This window comes from Cydia pomonella, chromosome 16, assembly GCF_033807575.1.
Source record: "Cydia pomonella isolate Wapato2018A chromosome 16, ilCydPomo1, whole genome shotgun sequence".
NCBI classification, from domain to species: Eukaryota; Metazoa; Arthropoda; class Insecta; order Lepidoptera; family Tortricidae; genus Cydia; species Cydia pomonella.
In genome coordinates, this window is record NC_084718.1 from 4,905,816 (window position 1) to 4,927,836 (window position 22,021).

At 37.3% G+C, this 22,021-nt stretch overlaps 1 protein-coding gene across 1 annotated transcript in view; it reads right to left on the bottom strand.

The window, feature by feature from the left end:
• Nucleotides 1-22,021, bottom strand: part of LOC133526535 (neuropeptide CCHamide-1 receptor) — a 300,559-nt gene that overhangs the window by 120,720 nt on the left and 157,818 nt on the right. The window contains exon 2 of the mRNA XM_061863212.1: nucleotides 3,109-3,311. Within this exon, the coding sequence (XP_061719196.1) occupies nucleotides 3,109-3,299 (191 nt within the window). The 5' untranslated portion in view covers nucleotides 3,300-3,311. The remainder of the gene's footprint in view (nucleotides 1-3,108; nucleotides 3,312-22,021) is intronic.

Genomic DNA, 22,021 nt, shown 5'->3' on the forward strand with positions numbered 1-22,021 from the left:
TAGTAGCCGATAACATGGATTTCTCGGTATGTAGCGAAAATTCGTAGAGGCAAAACGACAACGTGTCGTTATTAGCGCTGAATGGGTTAACACAACGAATTAGCAAACCAAACGAAGCGACTTGCTTACGATACTCTAATGTACTCTTTATATAACTAATTGGCTTTTTCTATTTTCATAGCAAGCACCAATTAAAATGCAACGGGTTTTACTATTGAAACTTTTCACGAGAATTCAAATGCGGCTCGGACTCGACAAAACACAATAACGTCGCTAACGAGCTTAATTCAGCTGTAATTACACAAATGATACGACGCTACACCACTTCGGATCTCAAATCTTTTGCAGACGCGGAGTTCGGAAAGTAGGGTAATGAGTCTTGACATCGTTGGTGAAATAATCGCTAATAGAAGTGGTCATAACGTAAAATATGATTTACATGTTTGGCGCTCTGGTTATATGTGTTTTAAATAAAAATAAAAACCGGCCAAGTGCGAGTTCGTTTTACTCGCGCACCGAGGGTTCGTACAAATTTTGAATTATCTCGTGTAACTATAAAGGTGACAGACTGTTGATCAGAAGTACCTATACTAAGTATATTTGTGTACAGCGCCATCTAACGGCAAATTGTCTAACTAATTTGCGTGATAACGTGCATCACTTGCAATTCTTAACTAATTTGTGCGATTACGTGCAATGTTACCAATTTATAGTATTAATGTTAATAGGTATGATGTAAAAAAAACATAATTTTTCCTTGGTAAACTTCAGAGATAGTGGGGGAAGGGCTGGTATTAAAAATACGCATTTTATTAAAAAAAAAAAAAATCTGTACGAAAAAAAAGAAAATATATTCTTCCTCGCGTTGTCCCGGCATTTTGCCACGGGTCATGGGAGCTTGGGGTCCGCTTGACAACTAATCCCAAGATTTGGCGTAGGCACTAATTTTTACGAAAGCGACTGCCATCTGCCCTTCCAACCCAGAGGGTAAACTAGGCCTTGTTGGGATTAGTCCGGTTTCCTCACGGTGTTTTCCTTCACCGAAAAGCGACTGGTAAATATCAAAAGATATTTCGTACATAAGTTCCGAAAAACTCATTGGTACGAGCCGGGGTTTGAACCCGTGACCTCCGGATTGCAAGTCGCACGCTCTTACCGCTAGGCCACCAGCGCTTGCAATGCAGGGGCACGAAAAAAAAAGAAAATGTTTTTTGGAATGTTACAATATTATATTCGCCAGTAAAATAATATGCACAAAAAGCATTTTTAACGCGAGATTTTCTCATTTTCAGCTTGGTAAGATTAAATAAGATCTATAAACAGTCTAATTACAAAATACTTGCAAAACCTACTGCTTGTATTTAAAATCCTACTGACTGCGCCACTATTTTATAAGTATAACTATTAAACACCAAGTATAAGGTTGCGTTTTTATCGGAGATGTGCGAAGCTGCGTAGTGAGGGATATGTTTGTCATGAACCAATAGAAACACTCCATTAACCTATTCTCGCTCAGCGCAGCTCTAGTGGAAACAACTCAGTGGAGCCAGGTTTTAGTACATGTATATATAAAACAAGGGAAGGATGTGTGCGAGGGATGTGTTGCGAGACGTAAGCTACGGCCAATGACGCACGCGCTCCACTCCCGCCTTGTTGTACTCCGCTCGCGTATTTGAAAAGAGCCCGATATAACCCTCGCTACGCATTCTCACGCTGCTCAGCTACCTCGCACGTCTCTGGTGGAAACATTCACAACGTTTCATATTCTCGCTAGACATTCTCGCATCGCTCAGCTAACTTCCACATCTGTGGCGGAAACGCAGCCTTATCTTTTAGCAGCACACGATCTAAATACTGGCACAAATTACCTCCAATGAAATTTAAGTCATTATTAAATGGAACTGTTACTTTTGTTTTGTGTCGTTCGATTTTCAAATTACACAAATTAAATTCAATTTTATGATACCATTTATTCAAAGGCTAGATTTTTTGTATGGCGGGCAGTGAATTTCAACTCAACTCAGTGAATTATTTTATATACGATACCTGCTTACCATTAGATCTATTAGACGGGCTGTAAGTTTGTTTGCCTTAGTCGTGGTATAAAAAAAAAAAAGATTACTGGCGAAAGCCAGTACCCGGAAAGTTGTTGGATTGTACTATACACCAATAGTGTGAATGAACGAATCATAAATAAAATGTGCGTGGGAGTTCTTTCCGGCGCGTGTACACACTGATGTCAAAGTAATGCAAACCTTTTAAGCTGTAATACAATGTGCACAGTAACAGTGCAACATTGAAGATATTTAAATTCGAATGATAAATATATGGCGATGACGTCAAAGGTTATGCATCTAATGCAATTTCTTAATAAATATGTCGGATGCGACTTGAATATCTACTTCTCAGCCAAGAGAATAATGAGATTCCTAGATTTGTATGGGCAGTGTTGTTTATACTCCATGTGGACGATTAAGTATTTTAATAAAAGTTAGTATATCATACGGATCCAAATCATTATGTTTGGCAATTTTCTAGACTAGCAGCAACCTCTTATAAACCTCTTTTAAATTTTGCAACTGCCCAACAAATAAAAATGTCTGAATGACGGACTGGGACAAACGAATATCAACGGTTTGTTAGATGCTACCTTTAATGTAAACATAAATAAATCATGACATTCGGCCAACCGATTTCGTGCAAGACTCCGGCGCATGAACTTTATCAACAAGAGTTAGATCCGTTTTATATGTTCCGCCTAACATCAAAAATTAAAATAGTTTCGATTTCAAAAGTTAAAACGTAACTTATCACATTTGTAACCATTTAAATAATCAGCAAATGTTTTAAATGAAATTATGATGTATCTCCACTTGAAAATAATATCATGACACGTGTTAGGCACATTCCTCATAGCCTTATGCCTCACAAAGACAGCGACCAGTCTCCCATTGCCAACGATCCCAATGACGAAGATAAGCGCGAATATGATTGGCACTATGTAAGTTATAGACACATATACTAAGTCTGCTATCAGTTCAGTGGGTCACGGGTATACACTTATTTATATTATCATACTAAAAACAAATAACATATCTCATTACTTACGTATTAGGCACATTCCTCATAGCCTTATGCCTCACAAATACAGCGACCAGCGTGCCATTGCCAACGACACCGATCACGAAGATGAGCGCGAATATGATCGGCACTATGTAAGTCTCAGGCCGTTGGTAGTATGGCTGGTACGGCTCCGAGCCGTTCATGAGCTCTTCCATGGATATATTGTAGTCTTCCATGGCGCATGTTATCTGGAACAAGAAAAACTTAGTTAGTAAGTGTTAATTTCAATATTGATTTTATATGTCTAGTAACGAATCATAAGCGTGCAAAAAGGTACGATGGCGAAAGGCTTTTCCAATCACTCGGGCACCTACTTAACGTTTCATGAGTGTGGCTTTTAATTGGTGTGTAGTGCTAAAGTTAAAATAAGTTAAAAAAGATGACGTCACCAGGTCTCAGGAGGATAGAAGACGATCCTTTAAATTTAAAATAAGTGTGTAGCAAAACGGGCACACACGGGGAAACACTGGGCCCATGGTCGACTGAGACAAAACTTCATAAAGGTAGTGTCGGTCAGACTCATAGGTGACTCGGGCGACCACAGGGCGGGCTCCTTCTTTGCGCAAAGATTAAGCCTGGCGGTGAAAACGGGCAACGCCGCTAACATCCTAGGGAGTATTCCAGAAGCGGTTAGCTGCGGGGAGGTATTTTGTATTTATTTTTTATGTATACTTAAGTGTTGTTGAAAATATTTATTTATTGTACTTATCAAAAACAATCAAACTTCAACTTAATAGCAATGTTGCATTTCTATTGCCATAAACTTTTGAAAGTTTTCTTATACGGCTTAAACGAACCAATTTAGCATTCTCTCGACGCTAAAACTTTTATCAAGTATTTGGTCAATTACAGTGTATTTTACCGTTCAAATTTAAATGTTTATTGGTAGTATTATTTTACGACAAGCCATGGGGTGCGATAAAATGGGAGGCCGATTCTAAAAAAATATACTTGACAATACCTATTACACAGACGACATAACTACATAACTTAAATACATAATAGATATATATCTACCTACGTAATATTCATAACTCAGGAGAAAATGTATTAGTGATGAACAATTGAACACACAAACAAATGTCTTTACCGGGATTTGAACCCGGGACCTCTCCTGCTTCGTAGGCAGGGTCACTGCCGACTAGGCTAGGACTCTATTTTATTTTGTGGGGATTTACCATTTTGATGATTTTGGTTTTATTTTGACACGACCTTGACCGAGAGGACCAATCAGCGTTCGGAACTCACATTCGTGCTGACGAAATGCCGTCAGGGGACTCATAGGTATATGTATTATTTTTTCCCTCAGTGCTTTTCACTTAATAAAAATGGTTGTTGTAAACCCCTATTGGTTTTGAAAGACGTATAGAACGAAACCTGACACCATATAGGATTGAAGTGGAAACGTGGGAGAAAAAAAAATGTCCCCGTTTTACGTGTATGTACGGTAGGTATCAAATTATTAAATTACATATAGAAACGGGACATAATCGCATATTAAGTTTTAAACGTTTCGAGAACGGCGTTGTCCTCGTGGTCTCGGAGAAGACTGATATTTAGTACATGTTCTTCTTCCTCGCGTTGTCCCGGCATTTTGCCACGGCTCATGGGAGCCTGGGGTCCGCTTGACAACTAATCCCAAGATTTGGCGTAGGCACTAGTATTTACGAAAGCGACTGGCATCTTACCTTTCAACCCAGAGGGTAAACTAGGCCTTGTTGGGATTAGTCCGGTTTCCTCACGATGTTTTCCTTCACTGAAAGGCGACTGGTAAATATCAAATGATATTTCGTACATAAGTTCCGAAAAACTCATTGGTACGAGCTGGGGTTTGAACCCGCGACCTGCGGATTGCATGTCGCACACTCTGACCGCTAGGCCACCAGCGCTTCATTTTAGTACATATTGTCCAATTCATAAATTTAATCACACATATCGTGGTGGTTGGTTTCCAAATATACCGAGAGATGGCGCTGTCACCTGTTCAAACTTGCTAACGACTGTTTGCCTTAGAATATCAAGTGTGTATTTTTATATCTTGTTTGTGAGACTAGTTTGGGAGATTATTATAATTGTTTATAAAGTTCAAACGCCTTTAATTTCGAAAAGGACCCTTGGTACAACCTTGTTCACATATTCATGAGCGATTAAGCCCCCTTTCTATAATTTAATAATGTTTAAAAATAGTGAAAGTTTAAATTAGGCATCAAATTGTTAATACAGAATCAGCTTTGTACGATAAAACGGGTTTCGTGTTGTCGTACATTTTACGGTTTCCTAGATGTAGTCGTAAAATGGGCTGACTTTTAAAAATGGTTACTGTGTTTTTCTAAGGATTTATTGAACCGATGTTTTTTCAGGCACGGGCTGATTTCTCGACTTTAAACTAATATTTTGGAACTGTATTTAGTCTATTCGTTGGCCACGAAAGCTGGGTACAAGACGTTAAATTTTAGATATATCTTAAATTCATAATTATAGGTCAATCAACTTAAAATTTTTTGAAGAATTAATTCCCGGCAATCTGGAAATCGTTTTAATACCTTGATTCTCTCTTAAATGTGTTAAATCCAAGTTTTCTAAATCCCAGGAGGTGTGCGTACATATTTACTCTTTTTCAGATTTTTGCTTGTAGCTCGAAAACGGTACGTCCGAGGGAAAATTTACTGTAATTATGATAACAATTGATATCTGAGAAACCGAAATGTACCTTAATATTAATTCGTAGTCAAAGTTTGTAAATTGTTACTTTGAATTTTTTTTTCGTATAAACATGTTAAATTCCGAACACCCTTTTTCACTGGTGTTGGACATTGTAATTGATGGTGGGTTCCTTGTACATCGAATGGTTTTGGTTTTGTCCAAGGAAAAATGTATCTCCCAAGACTCTCAAAATTTTTGCACGCCTGTGGGGATTGAGCAAACTCGGATTACACGAATTTAGGATCAGCTTGCTGGAAAAAAAATCCTTACAACGTTTTTTCTTAATCTAAGTTGATTGGTTTATTAAAAGCGATATAATCCACTTGAATTAATTGAATCCAATACACGAGTATTGGGTACCTACGAGGGTACCCAATACTCGTGTATTGGATTAATAAATGAATCCATGTTATAGACCGCGAGCCAGGTGCATATGTTGTCAGTCATCGCCCCCCGGCTGATACTTTGTCAGATGATAGTTGAGATGCTATCATGAATTAAAAAAAAAACCAGTCAGCTGGTTGTATCGCGGTGGACAGACCGTCAGTTGATGATATGAACATGTAAAAAATACGTGCCTTACCACTTTATGTCTGCAAAGTATGCGTAATGTGTAAATTACGTAACCTTTTATTTGGAACACCTGATGGAATGCCACATGCAAAGTATCATAATATTTTTTATTACTATCATAAAAAGGTAAAGCGCTTATTTTTTATATGTTCATGCGACCAGCTGACGTTCTTGCCACCGCGAGACAACTGGCTGATGATATTTTTAACGAACATCTGAACTAACAATAGCATCTGAACTATCATTTGGCAAATTATCAAACGGGAGATGATGATTACTTTTTTTTACGTGTTTCGGTGGCTGGCTATTCCTCAATCCACCAACAGTGCAGCAGCTGACGTCCACGAGGGTTCATCATACATAGCCGTTTAACCACTATACGAGTTTTCGCTCGGCAGGCGATTGATGGGAATCTGTTCCTGGCTCGCGGTCTATTACTCATATAAATAAATACAAATCATTTATTTCAGACTAAACAAACATGGACATGGTTACACATGACAGACATGGTTAGTAAACATTAAAAACAAATCTTATTTCTAGTGTTAGTACAATATAAAATAAAATAGAACTAAAACTAAAACCTAATCAGTGGCCACTGATTGGCCAGTGCATGCAGTATCTGCCAACGATTGAGTATGGGGCCATTTTCGCGTTCCATAAACACGCTTAGAATGCCGTTGGGGCTGCCGCGCAGGCGACGCATCAGTGAGGCGCACCTCTTGCGCATTATCGCCACAAAGCTGTCAATTTGTGCCTCCGCAAACATACCAGACCACCACAGTCCGCAGTCTTACTTAAACCAGTCTTATATCACGGCGTTGTTCGCTCACCCGGCTCGCTGACTATACAACGTGTGACAAAAATACTGGGGATCCGTTTAAGGGCATATTCAGTATGTGTTCTGATTAGGAGAAAGTAGAAGAATATGCCGTTAGAGGAAATCCTCCGGATCCCTTTGTTTGACATAATTATTTAAAGTCATAATGTAGTGATAGTCATATTATCATTAGTCATAACTCTGAAACCGTTCATTTTTCAGGAATTTCCTTAGGTTATCCTATAGATAGGTTAGGTTTGTTTTATGGCAATCCTGGAAAGTTACGCGTTTCTGAGAAAAACCAAATTATGACTAACGAAAATGCGGGCAATCAATACATTATGGCTTAAAACTTTATGAGAAACAATAGAGATCCGGAATCCCCACTATTTGTGTTGCACCCTGTATAGGGTCCGAGCGGAAACGGGATCCTAAAGATGATAGCAGATAGGCTGGACTCTGCCGTCCTTGCCCGGTTCACTGATCTGCATGTACAGTCAGCGTCAAATACTTTGCAGCAGTCAAAGTAGCCAAATAGTTCGGTACACCATACTAAATATATGGTGTACCGAACTATTTGGCTACTTTGGTTGCTACAAAGTATTTGACGCTGACTGTACAACCTAATCGGAGAGGCGGACATGGAGGGTGGGGGCCAAAGAGGCCATTTATTTTATAAGTATAGGCTTAGGTCATAGTTTTAGTTTTTTTTTTGTAACATATGGACCCTGTGTAACAGTGTTGTCTGAAATAAATGTTTTTTTTTTTTTTTTTTATAGGACCCAAACTATCTCTATGCTAAATTTCAACGAAATCGGTTTAGCGGTGTAAGCGTGAAGAGGCAACAGATAGATAGATACATTTTCGCATTTAGAAACTAAGTATGGATTAAATGTTCTTTTAAGAAACCTTGATATTTGAAAAAATTAACGCTATTCCCTTTTCTATTCAACATATAACCTGACTATTATAATTATAAAGTAAGAATAAAAAAATCCTTAAAAAAAATCCCCAAATGTACTAAAGGCAGCCAAAGAAAGGGTGCACAAAAGCAAACCACGTGAAGGATGTGATAAGGACCGTATCATTGACTTATATCCCCCGCGGGCTGGCTTATCTTCAGGACTCAGAGGAATGTCGCATACGTGTGTAGGTACTACAGATTACCTAGTAGACGGAGCATGGTAAGACTGTAACATTGGGCTAGGACAAAAATATAAAATAGTTTCTGTAATCTATATATTTATAATACGCGTACGCCCGTGAAGGACAGAATGTGGCGTTCCACGGGAAAATGTACCTTACTAACGACGCTCCAAAACGAATGCGGTGCTAAGCAACGTAAGCGTCAACCGCCATAAGGTACCTTTACCCGTGGAACGTGGAAATGCTAAGCGAACAGTTTTTCTGACTGTACACTACGCTTAAGCGATCTCAAATCTGTGTACGTTTACTTAAATAAATAAATAAAACAGATAAAAAATACTGAGTTTCAGAGGAACGTAAGCTGCTGCAATATGAAATAGTGTGAGATGATGTTATTTTCAAAGGCCTTATTTTTAAAATACTCTCTAAAGGAGGGGAATCTATGCTATGGATAGAACTCCTTTGTGTTATTATTATGGACGAGAAAGTTATTTGGTTGTAAGAAAAGGTTTTCTGTGGAAATCTTTCGTTCAGTAATTCGCCTCGGGGTTACTTTTGGCAATTTTGTTTTTGCACGATTGTGTTACGGAATGCTCATAGGTTTATTACACTTCAATAGTGTGGTATCTACAAAAAAATCGGCAACTTCGCATTTTAAAAAAAAATCTCAAGTCCGACTCGCGTTTGACTATAAGAAGTTTTCCAGTAGGTTTGTAAAAGTATAGGTTAGGTATAAAGAGCTATTTTGTGTATTATTTTTAAAATTTTAGACCCAGCAGTTTTAGAGTCGGGTTTTTATCTTTTTTCTTGAATAAATTCTAACCTATTTTTCTTCAAAATTAAAATGGTTTTTAAAGCTGATATAATAAGCACTTCTATCCTTCTTAAAATGTTAACAATATTTTCAAGAACAGATCTATATTTGAAGGATACAATATTTAGTAAATAGTATAGAAAATTGCAATTAGTTATGAGTGAATACTGATGCTACGTGGCCGTGCGCTGCCACACGCCGATTAAAGTTGAAAAAAAAAACTTATAACAGCGCCATCTCGTGTGTTAAAACCCAAGAACTATCGCAAATCCAGTCCAGTTAGATTAATGCGTTTTGGATATATGTAAATGTTAACATCCCTGTGCAGATTTTTTTTAAAACAAAACAGCTTCTCACTCTGTAGTATCGATGGTCTACTTTAAATCGACATTTATAATTTAAAAAAAAAAATAATCTGCAAATTCTGGAGCAAAGTAGGCACATGTTACGTTAGCTATCATTGTTTTGTATTGTCTCTGGTTTCCACTAAGAACAAAGGGATTCCAACCGAGAACTTGTCTGTCGGTTAAATCCGATCTAATTGCAATTTTCCGCTGTTCACTTCTTGTTTATTTTTACAAATAAGCTTTTAGGGTGAAATTACCTATCGTTGGCATCCTTAAATTTGGGAGTAGATATGTTTATTCTTGTTGATTTGTTTATACGTTGTAGTACATACAGGATGCCAATTATAGGATCTCATAGATATAGTTCGTGTCATCCACGATGACGCGCAGGTTTGTCAAATCTAACCTTTAATAATATGACGATAAGAGTCAAGGCACATTTCGTAGTGACTGACACGATGTTTAACGACATAACACTTATTGTATCGTTTATGGAAGGTAGAGCAAGGAACAAAATCTCCAAAAATTGTCCGACAAAAAAACATAAATAGGTGGCGCTACAATACCTAGAATACCTGAAAAAAAAATCTAATCATAGACAGGGCACTTCACTCCGTCAATAACGCCTTGGTTCTTAGCTACTCTAGCGCTACTTTGGAGAGATTTGAAACTATTATTTATAGCTGACAGCTGGACACTTTTGCAACAATTCTGCCTGAGGAGTTTCTGTTCCTTGCCTCTACCTTCCATAGTATCGTCTATGTCAGTTGTAGGCAAACTTTCTTCATAGGGGGCCAGAAAATTTAAAAAAATCTGAGGAGGGCCACAACTGCAGAATAAATGCATTTTGTTTTGAAACCGTTATGTTGTAAGCCATATACTAAATATTTCGAAGGACCGGCGGCGGGCTATATCAAAATTTTGCACCCTTGGTAGGGCGCCCATTACGCAGGCAGCGTACCCGCGCTGGATTGCGATTGCAATTCTCTGCGCGAGAAAGCTGCCCGCGCGGGGGTCGCCCGTTGCTTCCTCAGCCGCTTGCCCAGCGCCTTGTGGAGCATCTGTGCCCCTCTGCCCCGCGAACCAAGTGTCTCGACGCCGAACGCGATGAATTCGTATTGAGCGCCGAGACAGCTATATTTGGCTACTTTTTGACGCTCCCGAGTGTCCGCCGCCGCACCAGCATGCCTGCTGGTCGATGGAAGGTAGGACGCCGCTAGCGTGTCAGCGCAAGTGGCGTCTCATACCAACGCGCGACCCATCTTCCAGGGAATTAACGACATCCCGTCAGGGCGTTTCCTGTCGTTCTGCATTATTCGGGGCTCCAGAGCGGCGGGAAAGCTGGCACTGACGAGTGCCCTTCTCAGGATGTCGTTAAGGGCGGCATGGCGAGACAGGCGGCCGGCACCCGAAGAGCAGGCAAGCCCATGGTCCGCATTGCATAGACGTCGTCGGGGGGCGGGGGATCACGCGTTTCTGATCCCCCCCTCCATTGTGAGGGTGCCCTGGCGTTAAGCCGGGGCTGCCGGAGGGCGCAGTGGTGAATGTCATCATCGATCCCAGTGCGCCCTCATGAACGGCAAAGAGGGTGAAACGCCGGAGTGGGTTTAGTGGGTAGGGCTAAATTCTCCCCCCCCCCTCTTCCCAGGAGAGGGGAAAGGAGTGGCGAGTCCCACACACCGTGCGTAAATGTATTCCCACTCCGTCAAAAAAAAAAAAAAAGGCAAGCCCATGGTGACCGAGGCTAAAAAGGCTCTCTCTATATGTATGCAGGATAACTATTAGACACTTTTGATTGCAAACTGTAGAAATTTATCTGGAAAAGTATTCCGAATACTTTGAGCGCACGTTACTATTGACACGCTACTTCTGTTCATGTTAAATGAGACAAAACACCTAAAAATATCAATAAATAAATAAATATTATTGGATAATTTTACACCGATCGACCTAGTCCAACAGTAAGCTCAATAAGGCTTGAGTTGTGGCTAGTACCCACAACTCAAGTTATTTATAAATACTTATTTACACAGAAAACTCCCATAACTCAAGAACAAATATTTGTGATCAACTCACGAAAATATAAAACACGGGATCTTAAAAGAAAAGCAAATACCTATTACCTAGTTTCCCAACTCGTAAATGAATTTCAGTAAACTCCGAACATTTTCTGTGGAACTGCTAAAAGTTATTTTGAGACCGGTAATTGCTTTCTAATGGATAGAATCTTTTCAGGTACTTTTTTCTTTGCTAACTTTCAGCTGGCTAATAAAATAAATGTCCCAAAAGTTGACACTCTTTTCCAACAACTGGCACCTTTTTACAAAGTTTTATTTAACTTGCAATGTAGGTAACTTGCAACCTATGTCTGTACGGGACAAATCTTCAATTTGACCCACTTCCCGGTCGGGTGACAATGCAATATTATGGTACTAGTTGATCGCATGATGAGACAGGAGGTGGTTATAGAAACTCTGTGATGAAACAACGCAACCTAATTGTATTTGGGGATTTTAGGATTGTCTCGATGAATATTAGTTGCCAGTGTAAAGAAAAGTACAGTCAGCGATAAAAGCTTGTACCAAAAGTGAAATTTTTGCCAAAAACTTATTACGGGCTTTTATTTAACTTGCAATTTATGTAAGATGTAACTATATTTGTTCGGGTCAAATTTTGCAAGTTATATTTGACCTACTTCCCAGTTTCCGCTGTAACTGATAATTTGCATAGTATATATGTAAATCGGGTGACAATGCAATATTATGGTACCATCGAGCTGATCTGATGATGGAGACAGGAGGTGGCCATAGGAAATCTGTGATAAAACGACGCAACCTAATTGTGTTTGGGGTTTTTTTAAATTGTCCCAATCAGTATTCTTTACCTGTGGAAAGAAAAGTACAGTCAGCGATAAAATCTTGTAACAAAAATGATTTTTTTGCCAAAAACTTATTTGCTGTGAATAATGCCAACCATAGGACTATACCTTCTTAAGGAGAAATAGGTACAGTGAAGTGCCTCTCTTTTTAATATTTATCATTCGTTATTTTATACAGCGTGTATTTTTGATATGCCTAAATATTCTAAGGGTAATTAGTATAGGCTCAAATGAATTAAGTATGTTTTACTAAAAATAGACGACTTTTATTATTTCTTTTAAAATAATTCAGCACGCAATGATGTATCATTTGTTTTGTTCAAAATGGCGTACTTACTCATGTGACACAACTGACACAAGGGATGACTATGTGCGCAATACAATAGCAGCTCGAAAATATTAAATTGCACTCTGTTAGTTAAGGCTAAATTCTGAAACAAATATACAAAACATTTCTTGGCACTAAAACCAACCAGCCCGATTCGAACTTTAAGATATGTCAAACATTTGCTAAAGACGACGATACGACGAGACGATATATATTAGATATGTCAGTGTCAAAAATGATGTTTCTTCAGACAAAAACTTTTTTTTTAACACTGACATATCCAATCCGTACCGTATCTTAGGAACATTTTTGATGTATCTGAAAGTTTGAATCGGGCCTAATGCCCAATTCAAGTTCCGATTGTATGAAAAATAAACTGTGTATGTTATAATTATGTACACATAGGATCCGCATAAAAAAGTATCGCTGGGTGCGGACACGTGTAAGCCTCTTACCATACGTTAACAAAAAAAAAACGGTCTAGTTCGAGTTCCGTACAAACTTTCAATTACTTATCTCGAAATAGGTACCTACATAAACACGAAAGGGTTTTGACCAGAAGTATACAAAGTATAATTGTGTATAGCGCCATCTATCGGCAATGCAAACAAAATTGTAAAAAAAAATGTATGTAAGTATGTTGGTTTTTCAGGGATGATTCTCTATCATGTGAACCGATTACAATTTTTTTAATTTTATTTGAAAGAATGTAAACAGTTCAAGAATAATAAACAGACGCAAAGGTGGTTATATTGCAAACTCAATTCGGAAATGTTTTTGTTAATTAAAAAAATATATGTATGTATGTAAAAACTCTATATGGCACACATAAATATGGCACAGGATAAGCAGTACAAAGGCGAACTTATCCCTTTAAGGGATTTCTTCCAGTTAACCTTTGAGTAGATGAGAGATGTGATATCCATATTATCTAGATGTGATATTATATTTTTCCTTTAATATTTATGAACTTTAATTTTTATTTGGTAAGCTTCCGAGATAAGGGGTCCTAACTTCTGCAAATCGATAGCTTAAGTAGTTCTCAAGATATTTAGCGATGTGACAGACAGACGGACAGAGTCGCCATAAGGGTTCCTATATTTTAGTACGGAACCCTAAAATCCGCCTCAATTACATGCAGCGGGTGGACTGAATGCAATAGAACGTCGTCTAGGCATCCAATAAAAGTTCTCAGCATTATTGGCGCTTACACATTCTGACCACGAGGCAAGCGTGGGATGTACAAGGCATACGGAATTTATAGTATGAAAAAAACAAGTACCTACTTAGAGTCCGACCAAGCTAAGTTGGCAACGATTTTGATAGCCCAGCCTGTGCAAGTGTCAAGTAAACGTCATAATTTTATATAAATTTGACGTTTAAAATAACTGCCACTGTCAGGGCTGTCAAAAACACTCCCAACTTATCTTGGTCTGACTCTTTTTAGGGTTCCGTAGTCAACTAGGAACCCTTATAGTTTCGCCATGTCCGTCTGTCTGTTTGTCTGTCTGTCTGTCTGTCTGTCTGTCTGTCTGTCTATCTGTCTATCTGTCCGAGGCTTTGCTCCGTGGTCGTTAGTGCTAGAAAGCTGAAATTCGGCATGGATATATAAATCAATAAAGCCGACAAAGTCGTACAATAAAATCTAAAAATCCCCTACACGTAAAGTGGGGGTGAATTTTTTTTTCTGCTTCAAACCTACAGTGTGGGGTATCGTTGGAAAGGGCTTTCAAAACTAATAGGGGTCTTCAACAAACATTTTTTGATAAAGTGAATATATTCGGAGATAATCGCTCCGAAAGAAAAAAAAATGTGTCCCCCCCCCCTCTAACTTTTGAACCATAGGTCCAAAAAATATGAAAAAAATCGTGGAAGTAGAGCTTAAGAAAGAATTTAAATGAAAACTATAGCGGCCATGATAAGTTTAGCTGTTTTTGAGTTATGGCAAAATTTTCCCCTTCATAGTAAAAAGACTTTAATTAGGTACTGATTATGCAAATGTGCCTATTTGTTTAACTCGCGTTTCATCCCTTGGTTAACAATTTACTATACTTTAAGCACCAGTTTAGCTTATTGTGACGGAAGAGTAACTACGGAACCCTACACTGAGCATGGCCCGACATGCTCTTGGCCGGTTTTTTTATACTATAAATTCCGTGTGCCTTGTACAGTCAGCTGCAGAGAAAAAGCACCCCCCTGCATACAAAATTTCTATGCAGGGGGTATCTTTTCTCTGCAGCTGACTGTACAATCATTTGACTACATATATTATTTCGTATTTCATAATAGTACCATTCTGAAAAAGTCAAATGCTTTATTTTACATCTTGATTTTTGAGATTGGCCCAAAAACCTTCTGCTGGATGGTTCTGTTAATATTTTAGGGCAAAATATAAGGTCACAATTTTATTATTTAATTTTCAAGTGACTGAAATAACAGACACTGGCAACTACAATTTTTAAAACATAATACTGAGAATATTTATTATTAAATTTAAGTTACAATAATTATAACTACTTATAAAATAAACTAATATAACTAAACCCAACTAAAACACAGCAATGACATCCAATGCAAATCAGCAGGGGTCGGACAAAAAGTGCGAATGACGTCAAACCACTTATAGGATGATTTCAAATAGTATTTTTGATTTTCATAAACAATTATCACGTATCATTTATCAATCTCTTTATTGACCTCTTTATTAAACGATATCGCCACTTGAAATGAGTAAGTACGTTTTTGACTGACACATTGTCAATCAGATGAACAGTCAGCGTCAAATACTTCGTAGCAGTCAAAGTGGCCAAATAGTTCGGTACACCATACTAAATATATGGTGTACCGAACTATTTGGCTACTTTGACTGCTACGAAGTATTTGACGCTGACTGAACAATAAATTGACTTCGTTATTGTTTAGCTATTGTATCCTCACGATTATATTTAGCTAAAATTTATATTTACTAATATATAAGAAAACGCTCTAAAATGTCATCTTTACTCGAATATTGTGGCAATTTTCCGTTTTTGGAGGTACGTGACAAACACGTATACTGCTAATCTTACCTACTGTTCCCACTTTTGACTATTAAACCTATTTATCTGAGGATCCCACAGACTTGTTCTAACTAATTTCAAATAATTATACCTTATGGTAACAAGTTTCGTGAAATTTATTTTATTCACTACATCACCCTACCACCTGTATTATTAATTCCATGGATTTATTTACGATTATTTTGTTACTTCATTAATACTACTTTGTTACTACATGTCACACGGAAGTTTAAATACAAACTCAAACATCATCCTGTGTGCGAGATTAAGTACGTCATTTTTACGTCATCCGCACTTTTTGTCCGACCCCTGCAAATCAGCAATGATAATGACAGCCGGTGGATGTCATTCCAGATCTAGAGCAGAGCCCAACTGGGGAAGTACCTCCACCTTACAGAAAACAGCAGCCAAATAACACTAGACCTTACTCATAGTGTTGTGTTCCTGCCGGTGAGTAAGGTTGCCAGAGCTCAACGAGGGGGGATCGGGTTTAGGGTCGGCAACGCGCATGTAACTCCTCTGGAGTTGCAGGTGTACATAGGCTACGGAGACTGCTTACCATCAGGCGGGCCGTATGCTTGTTTGCCACCGTCGTGGTATGAAAAAAATGTGTCATGTACCCAATTGTGTCCTCGAATATAAATAACAAACATAAGCATAATTATCCAACCCCCCTGAAATTAATTAATTAATTAATTGAAGACCACCATTACAATAACCAATGGTCAGAGTTATGTAAATCTACGGATTCTGTTATATTAACCTTACTCAAAAGGGTGTATGTATTTTAACAAAACATATAGTTTAAGATCTTTTATAAATTATTTTATTAGTTAAATCCGACGTAGTATTAAAAAAAAAATCTACCCTCCAACCCTTGGCCTCTTGGCAGAGTGCCCATCACGCAGGCAGCATTCCCGCGCTGTATCGCAATAGCGTGTCTTTGTTCTTTGCGCAAGAAAGCTGCCTGCGGGAGGGTCTCCTGTTGCCTCCTTTAAAACACAAAATTTTTAATTACTTTCACTTATAACATAAATAAATGCGAAATAATAATGTGTTTTGAGACTGTATTAAAATGTATAGACACCAAATCAAAATATATTTAGTATTTTTTTATACTGCAATCCATGATGTGAATCATAACTCATTATAACTTGCTACTTTCAAATAAAAAAAAATCCTAATTTGACCTTTCCATATTATCTTAAACTACAATTTTATTTATTCAAACTTAATTGCACGAAACATGAAATGAATGAACAAATGGCGGACTTAATGACTAATGGCATTCTCTACCAGTCAACCATCGAGCCAAACAGACACATAAAAATGGTGCGAGGAGAAAAAGGTATTTATTATAATTAGTACACAACTGAAAAACTCATAATTATGATGAACTTCATATATAATACACAAATAAAAATACTAGAATATATATACGTGTAGTTAGGTCCAGACGGAGATGGCGGGACGACCTAGACACCTTCATCAGTAACTGGCCAGAAATAGCACACCAACAGGAGCTGGGGACGTCACGGGGAAAGTCACCACCAGTGGGACACTATAACGGGCTAACTAAAGAAAAAAAAATGGGACTCCCTCTGGTCGCATAACAACTTTTGTCATATTTCAAAACTGAAAGTCATACAAATCTTTAGTCAGAATTTATTCCTGAGCATAACTGGGTTTTTGTCATAAATGAGCTGTCATAATTTTTATAGTCATTAATTTAATTTGCATAAAATTGTAGGTTAGGTTCGTAAGGACCGGTACAGACGGACTGCAACTCGACTGCAACTTGTATGGGAACTGCATGCCGACTGCACTTCAACTGCAACGTCGACGTGCAGTTCCCATACAAGTTGCAGTCCGTCTGTACCGGCCCTTAGGTATGCACAAAAAATATATGACAACTGCTATGTATGTCATCAAATATTATGATTAAAAATGTTTGACACAATATAATATGACTTTTCATTTGTATCAAAGATATGGACCCAATCCCAACCCAATTATGACCCAAAAAAAATAATATATCTACTACTCATAATAAATAATATATGAATGGACCCTACTACTAGTTTTTTTTTTACAAGAATTCATTAAGTCGAAATGTCCAGAATAAATGTAATGTATCAGTTACTTTACTTAATCAAAATGTTGAAATTAAGTAGAAACACATTGCATTCATCCCAAACATAAATACGTTTTCAATTTATATCCAAATAAAAGCCTTTTGAAATCAAGAGCCCGAGATGCTCGAAATGAAAGTTAAAATTGAAATGACTGTAGTCCAGAGATCATGAACTTTCTTATTAAGTTACCTAATGAAACAGCGAATGCGATCATTTAACTGGACCAATCCAATTAAAAGATATGCAAATATTTAATTGAAGTTACGGTACAGTGAAGTTTTCAATTGGTTAATCGTATTAAGCTTGGGTAAACTTTTAACTAAACTACTTACCTAAAATGAACCAAATTTTTAACCCGCGAGTTTCCTTGCGGCCTTCCTTGGTTCTTAGCAATGTTTGATAAAAATCGATCAGCACTTTTCCAAAATGATGTAAGGTATTTTTGATATAAAATGGTTTTAAAACTTTTAAACCTTATTAGCGTAAGGGTTTTTTTTATGTCTAACTGTAATTTATAAAAGCAACCTTCTATGGAAGGTAGAGGTAAGGAATGGAATCTCCATGTACCAAAAAGTTTGCGTCAAAAAACCTTAAATAGGTGGCGCTACAATGCCTAGAATACTTGAAAAAAAAAATCAAATTATAGACAGCGCACTTCACTCCGTTAATAACGCCTGCGTTCTTAGCTACTCTAGCGCTACTCTGGAGAGATTTGGAACTATTATTTATAGCTGACAGCTGGACACTTTTGCAATAGTTTTGCCTATGGAGATAATGGAAAGTTGTGTGTCGACAGAGTAATATCTTTAGGCAATCTCCAAAAAATGCCCAACGCGTCTTAAGGAGGGAAATTTTTTTGAGATGGGAATAAACCATTGAACTCGCGATATTGTTACCGTTTCCGTAACCGCCAGCTTTGTGTATCTCTTTGTGTCACAGATTTTTGTTTATTATAATAAAAACTTATTTTTTGCATTTATTTATTTCTTTGGGCTAATAATATAAAAATCCATGACTTTTTTTCATTTTCTGTTTGAAGGGGGTGTTTTACAGGGTGGTTAGTAGGCGTAACCACCGTGAAACAAGTACACAGTTTTATTTGCAAAAATACTGTATTATATACAAAACAAAATTGTGAATTAAAGCACGCATTTCTTTCTTTACGGTAGCAAAGTGTCACTTTGCATATTTTGCAGCTCCACACAGTGCATCGTCGCGATGTACCTCTTATTGGTAGATGATTGGCTACTTGCATGCCTTATAGAAGTTGGTACAACGGGTTTGTGTTTTTTTATAGATGCATAAGTCGGCGAGTTAGTGTTGCTCTTCCTAGAACTGCTGTTTGCTTTCCCGTTGCTGGCATTAACATAAGCAGGGGCTAGCATGTCTTGATAAACATGACGTCTGCAATCCTTTAGGCACAGTCTATCTAGGCAACAGTTCGGGTCTTTTTGGAGTTTTTTGTAAATACTATCATTGTCTAAAGGTATATCTTCATATATTAAAGCGTTTTCGATTTCTCGATCGTTAAATTAGTATCTAAAACAGAAATAATTATTATATTTATGACCGTTTTGAAGTATATTATTACCTAAACCTTTTTTAATACCTAAATATTTGTGTCACGGTGGTCATCGCTGTTAACCACCTTGAATAAGTCAGCTTTTACCTAAAGGTACCTTTTAAAACCTGAATATTTAACACTTTTTATTACATGTGAAACTATTTTTTACAAAAAAAAAAATCGAGTAAAAAAAAACAATTGTGCCACGGTGGTTATCGCTGTTAACCACTTTGAATAAGTTCACTTCTACCAAAAGTTATAAATCTAAATGTAAATATTTTTCACTTAAAATAAATGAATAAGTATATTTCATAATACGTATCACAAAACACAGCAAAAAAAAGATTATTTATAATTTTTTTACTTGCCAGCAAAATCACACTTTCACATTTCCGTAAACGGCGGTTTTCGAATAAAAATTTAGTTCCACAAACAGCCGTCGAGCGAACTGCGAATGACATTGTTATCCAACTTAGGCCTTCTTGTTGACCACGTAATAGGATACTTTAACCATAGATGGCTCTGTTACTAAACAAATTGGTCGATAAAAGGTGGTTATTGCAGATAACCACCAGAACGAAAAGAGGTATACGTACGTACATATATTGTGTATATACGTATATATACACATACATATTGGCATTTTTTGTGATGATTCAAGTTTTTTTAGTATGTTCTAAAAAGCGCTACGGTTTTACGAAAACTCTACTGGCCGAAGCAATTGTACCTTAGTAGTCCGTCCGAGTAACCCGTTTAAAATAACTTAATATATATCATCGGTATGATTGCAACGGATAATAGCATTTGACACGTTTAATTTTACATATAATGACATTACACTGCACAGGCAACGAACCGCGAATTAAATCTGCACTAAATTGAGCTTTTAATATATAATAACAGCATCGGAATTGAATTAATGGATAGATGAATGAAAAGCTGCTGGGCGAATAATTTATTTGATCAAAAGTGTATATTCATCTAAATGGGATAGTTTCAGATTTTTTCTGACTATCTATTTAGTGCTAAAAAATAAAAATAAAAACTAAATCAAAGTACTTTTAAAAATGAGATTCTTGGAGTTAGAAATGAGGATTATAAGGTATAATTTGAGGTATATTTTACAAAACAAATTTGAACGGTATTGTATCTGGAGGCGCCCAAACTTGGTATGTCTTGAAAATTATTTTTCTTCTAATTTAAAAAAAAAAGTTACTGAAATGTAATTATGAGGTATATTTTTAAAATTGGCTTAATAAGCCCTTTCATTTGATACACACGATAGGTTTCTGAAAACTTTATTCCCATACAAAAAAATATGACTTCATCACTCCTCTCCCTTTTTTTTCTTTTTGGTTCTACGGCTCAAATTGATTCAAATGACCTATATAAAGATCGTACCCATTTTCATACTTTTAACACCATTTGCAGCATTTTACTGAATTTCGGGGTGTACCGCTAGAACTTTATTTGGCTGGGGCTGGACATGTCCGCCGCATGCACCCGGAAAGGTAGGCCAAAATTGTTACCAAGTGGGACTCACGGAACACCATAGATGGTGCGGGCCGGGATGCAGGCAGATAAAAAAGAAGATGGCGGGACGACTTGGACATTTTTTACCGGATTAGCGGGAAAGTACGAACGACAGGATCGAGGCCTTTGCCTAACAGTGAGACACAAAATTAGGCTAAAAATCTATTTTACTGAACTATTTTTTAATTGGTGTGGTTTAATGGTGCAAGTATGGCGTTCCACGGGAAAAAAGTACCTTATGGCGGTTGGTGTTTAGGCTCTTCTTAACGACGCTCTAATGTTAACGCGGTGCTACGCGACATAAGATAAGAAAAAGCAACCATACACCATACACATGACACGGTTTCACAGTGGTGTTAAAACAAAAGTTATTACTTATTAGGTACATTTTTGTAATAAACTCAAATGTAGAAGCGATTTAAAGAGCAGTCAGGTTAACCAATGATTAATTTTTTCTAATACCTAGTCAAAAACACAAGAAATGAGATTTCTTGAGAACAAAGGAGGATTTGGACTAGTTCTATTTCATATCTCTTGCACAAGAGTTTATTTATGACTTAGGCCAGTAGATTGTAGTGTGCTGGTATAATGGGTAATTTCGCCTTTTGAACCGTTCTAACCAATCAATAAAATTTTACAAAAAATACTTCCGCACTCATTGCATGTCTTTTACTGGAATTCAAATCCAGAATCTCTAGCTTCGCTAAAGTAAGGACGCCAAGTAAGAATAATTTCGTACAATGACCCGCCTCTTCCTATTTCTATCGCACGCGCATAGTTATATTTTAGTTTGCTCGTCGGCATCATCGGCAGGTTATGATCATTTTTTAATTTTGAGCGCTCGATTACGTTACTCGAAAATCTGTGTAAAATCCAAAAAAATCGGCTCCAAGGTCAGATCGTTGTACGAAATTATCCGTGTTTCGAGTCCTTAATTTAGCAGGTTCACATCCAAAATTAAGCTGGTCATCAAATACGACTTTAGACCATAAATTAAT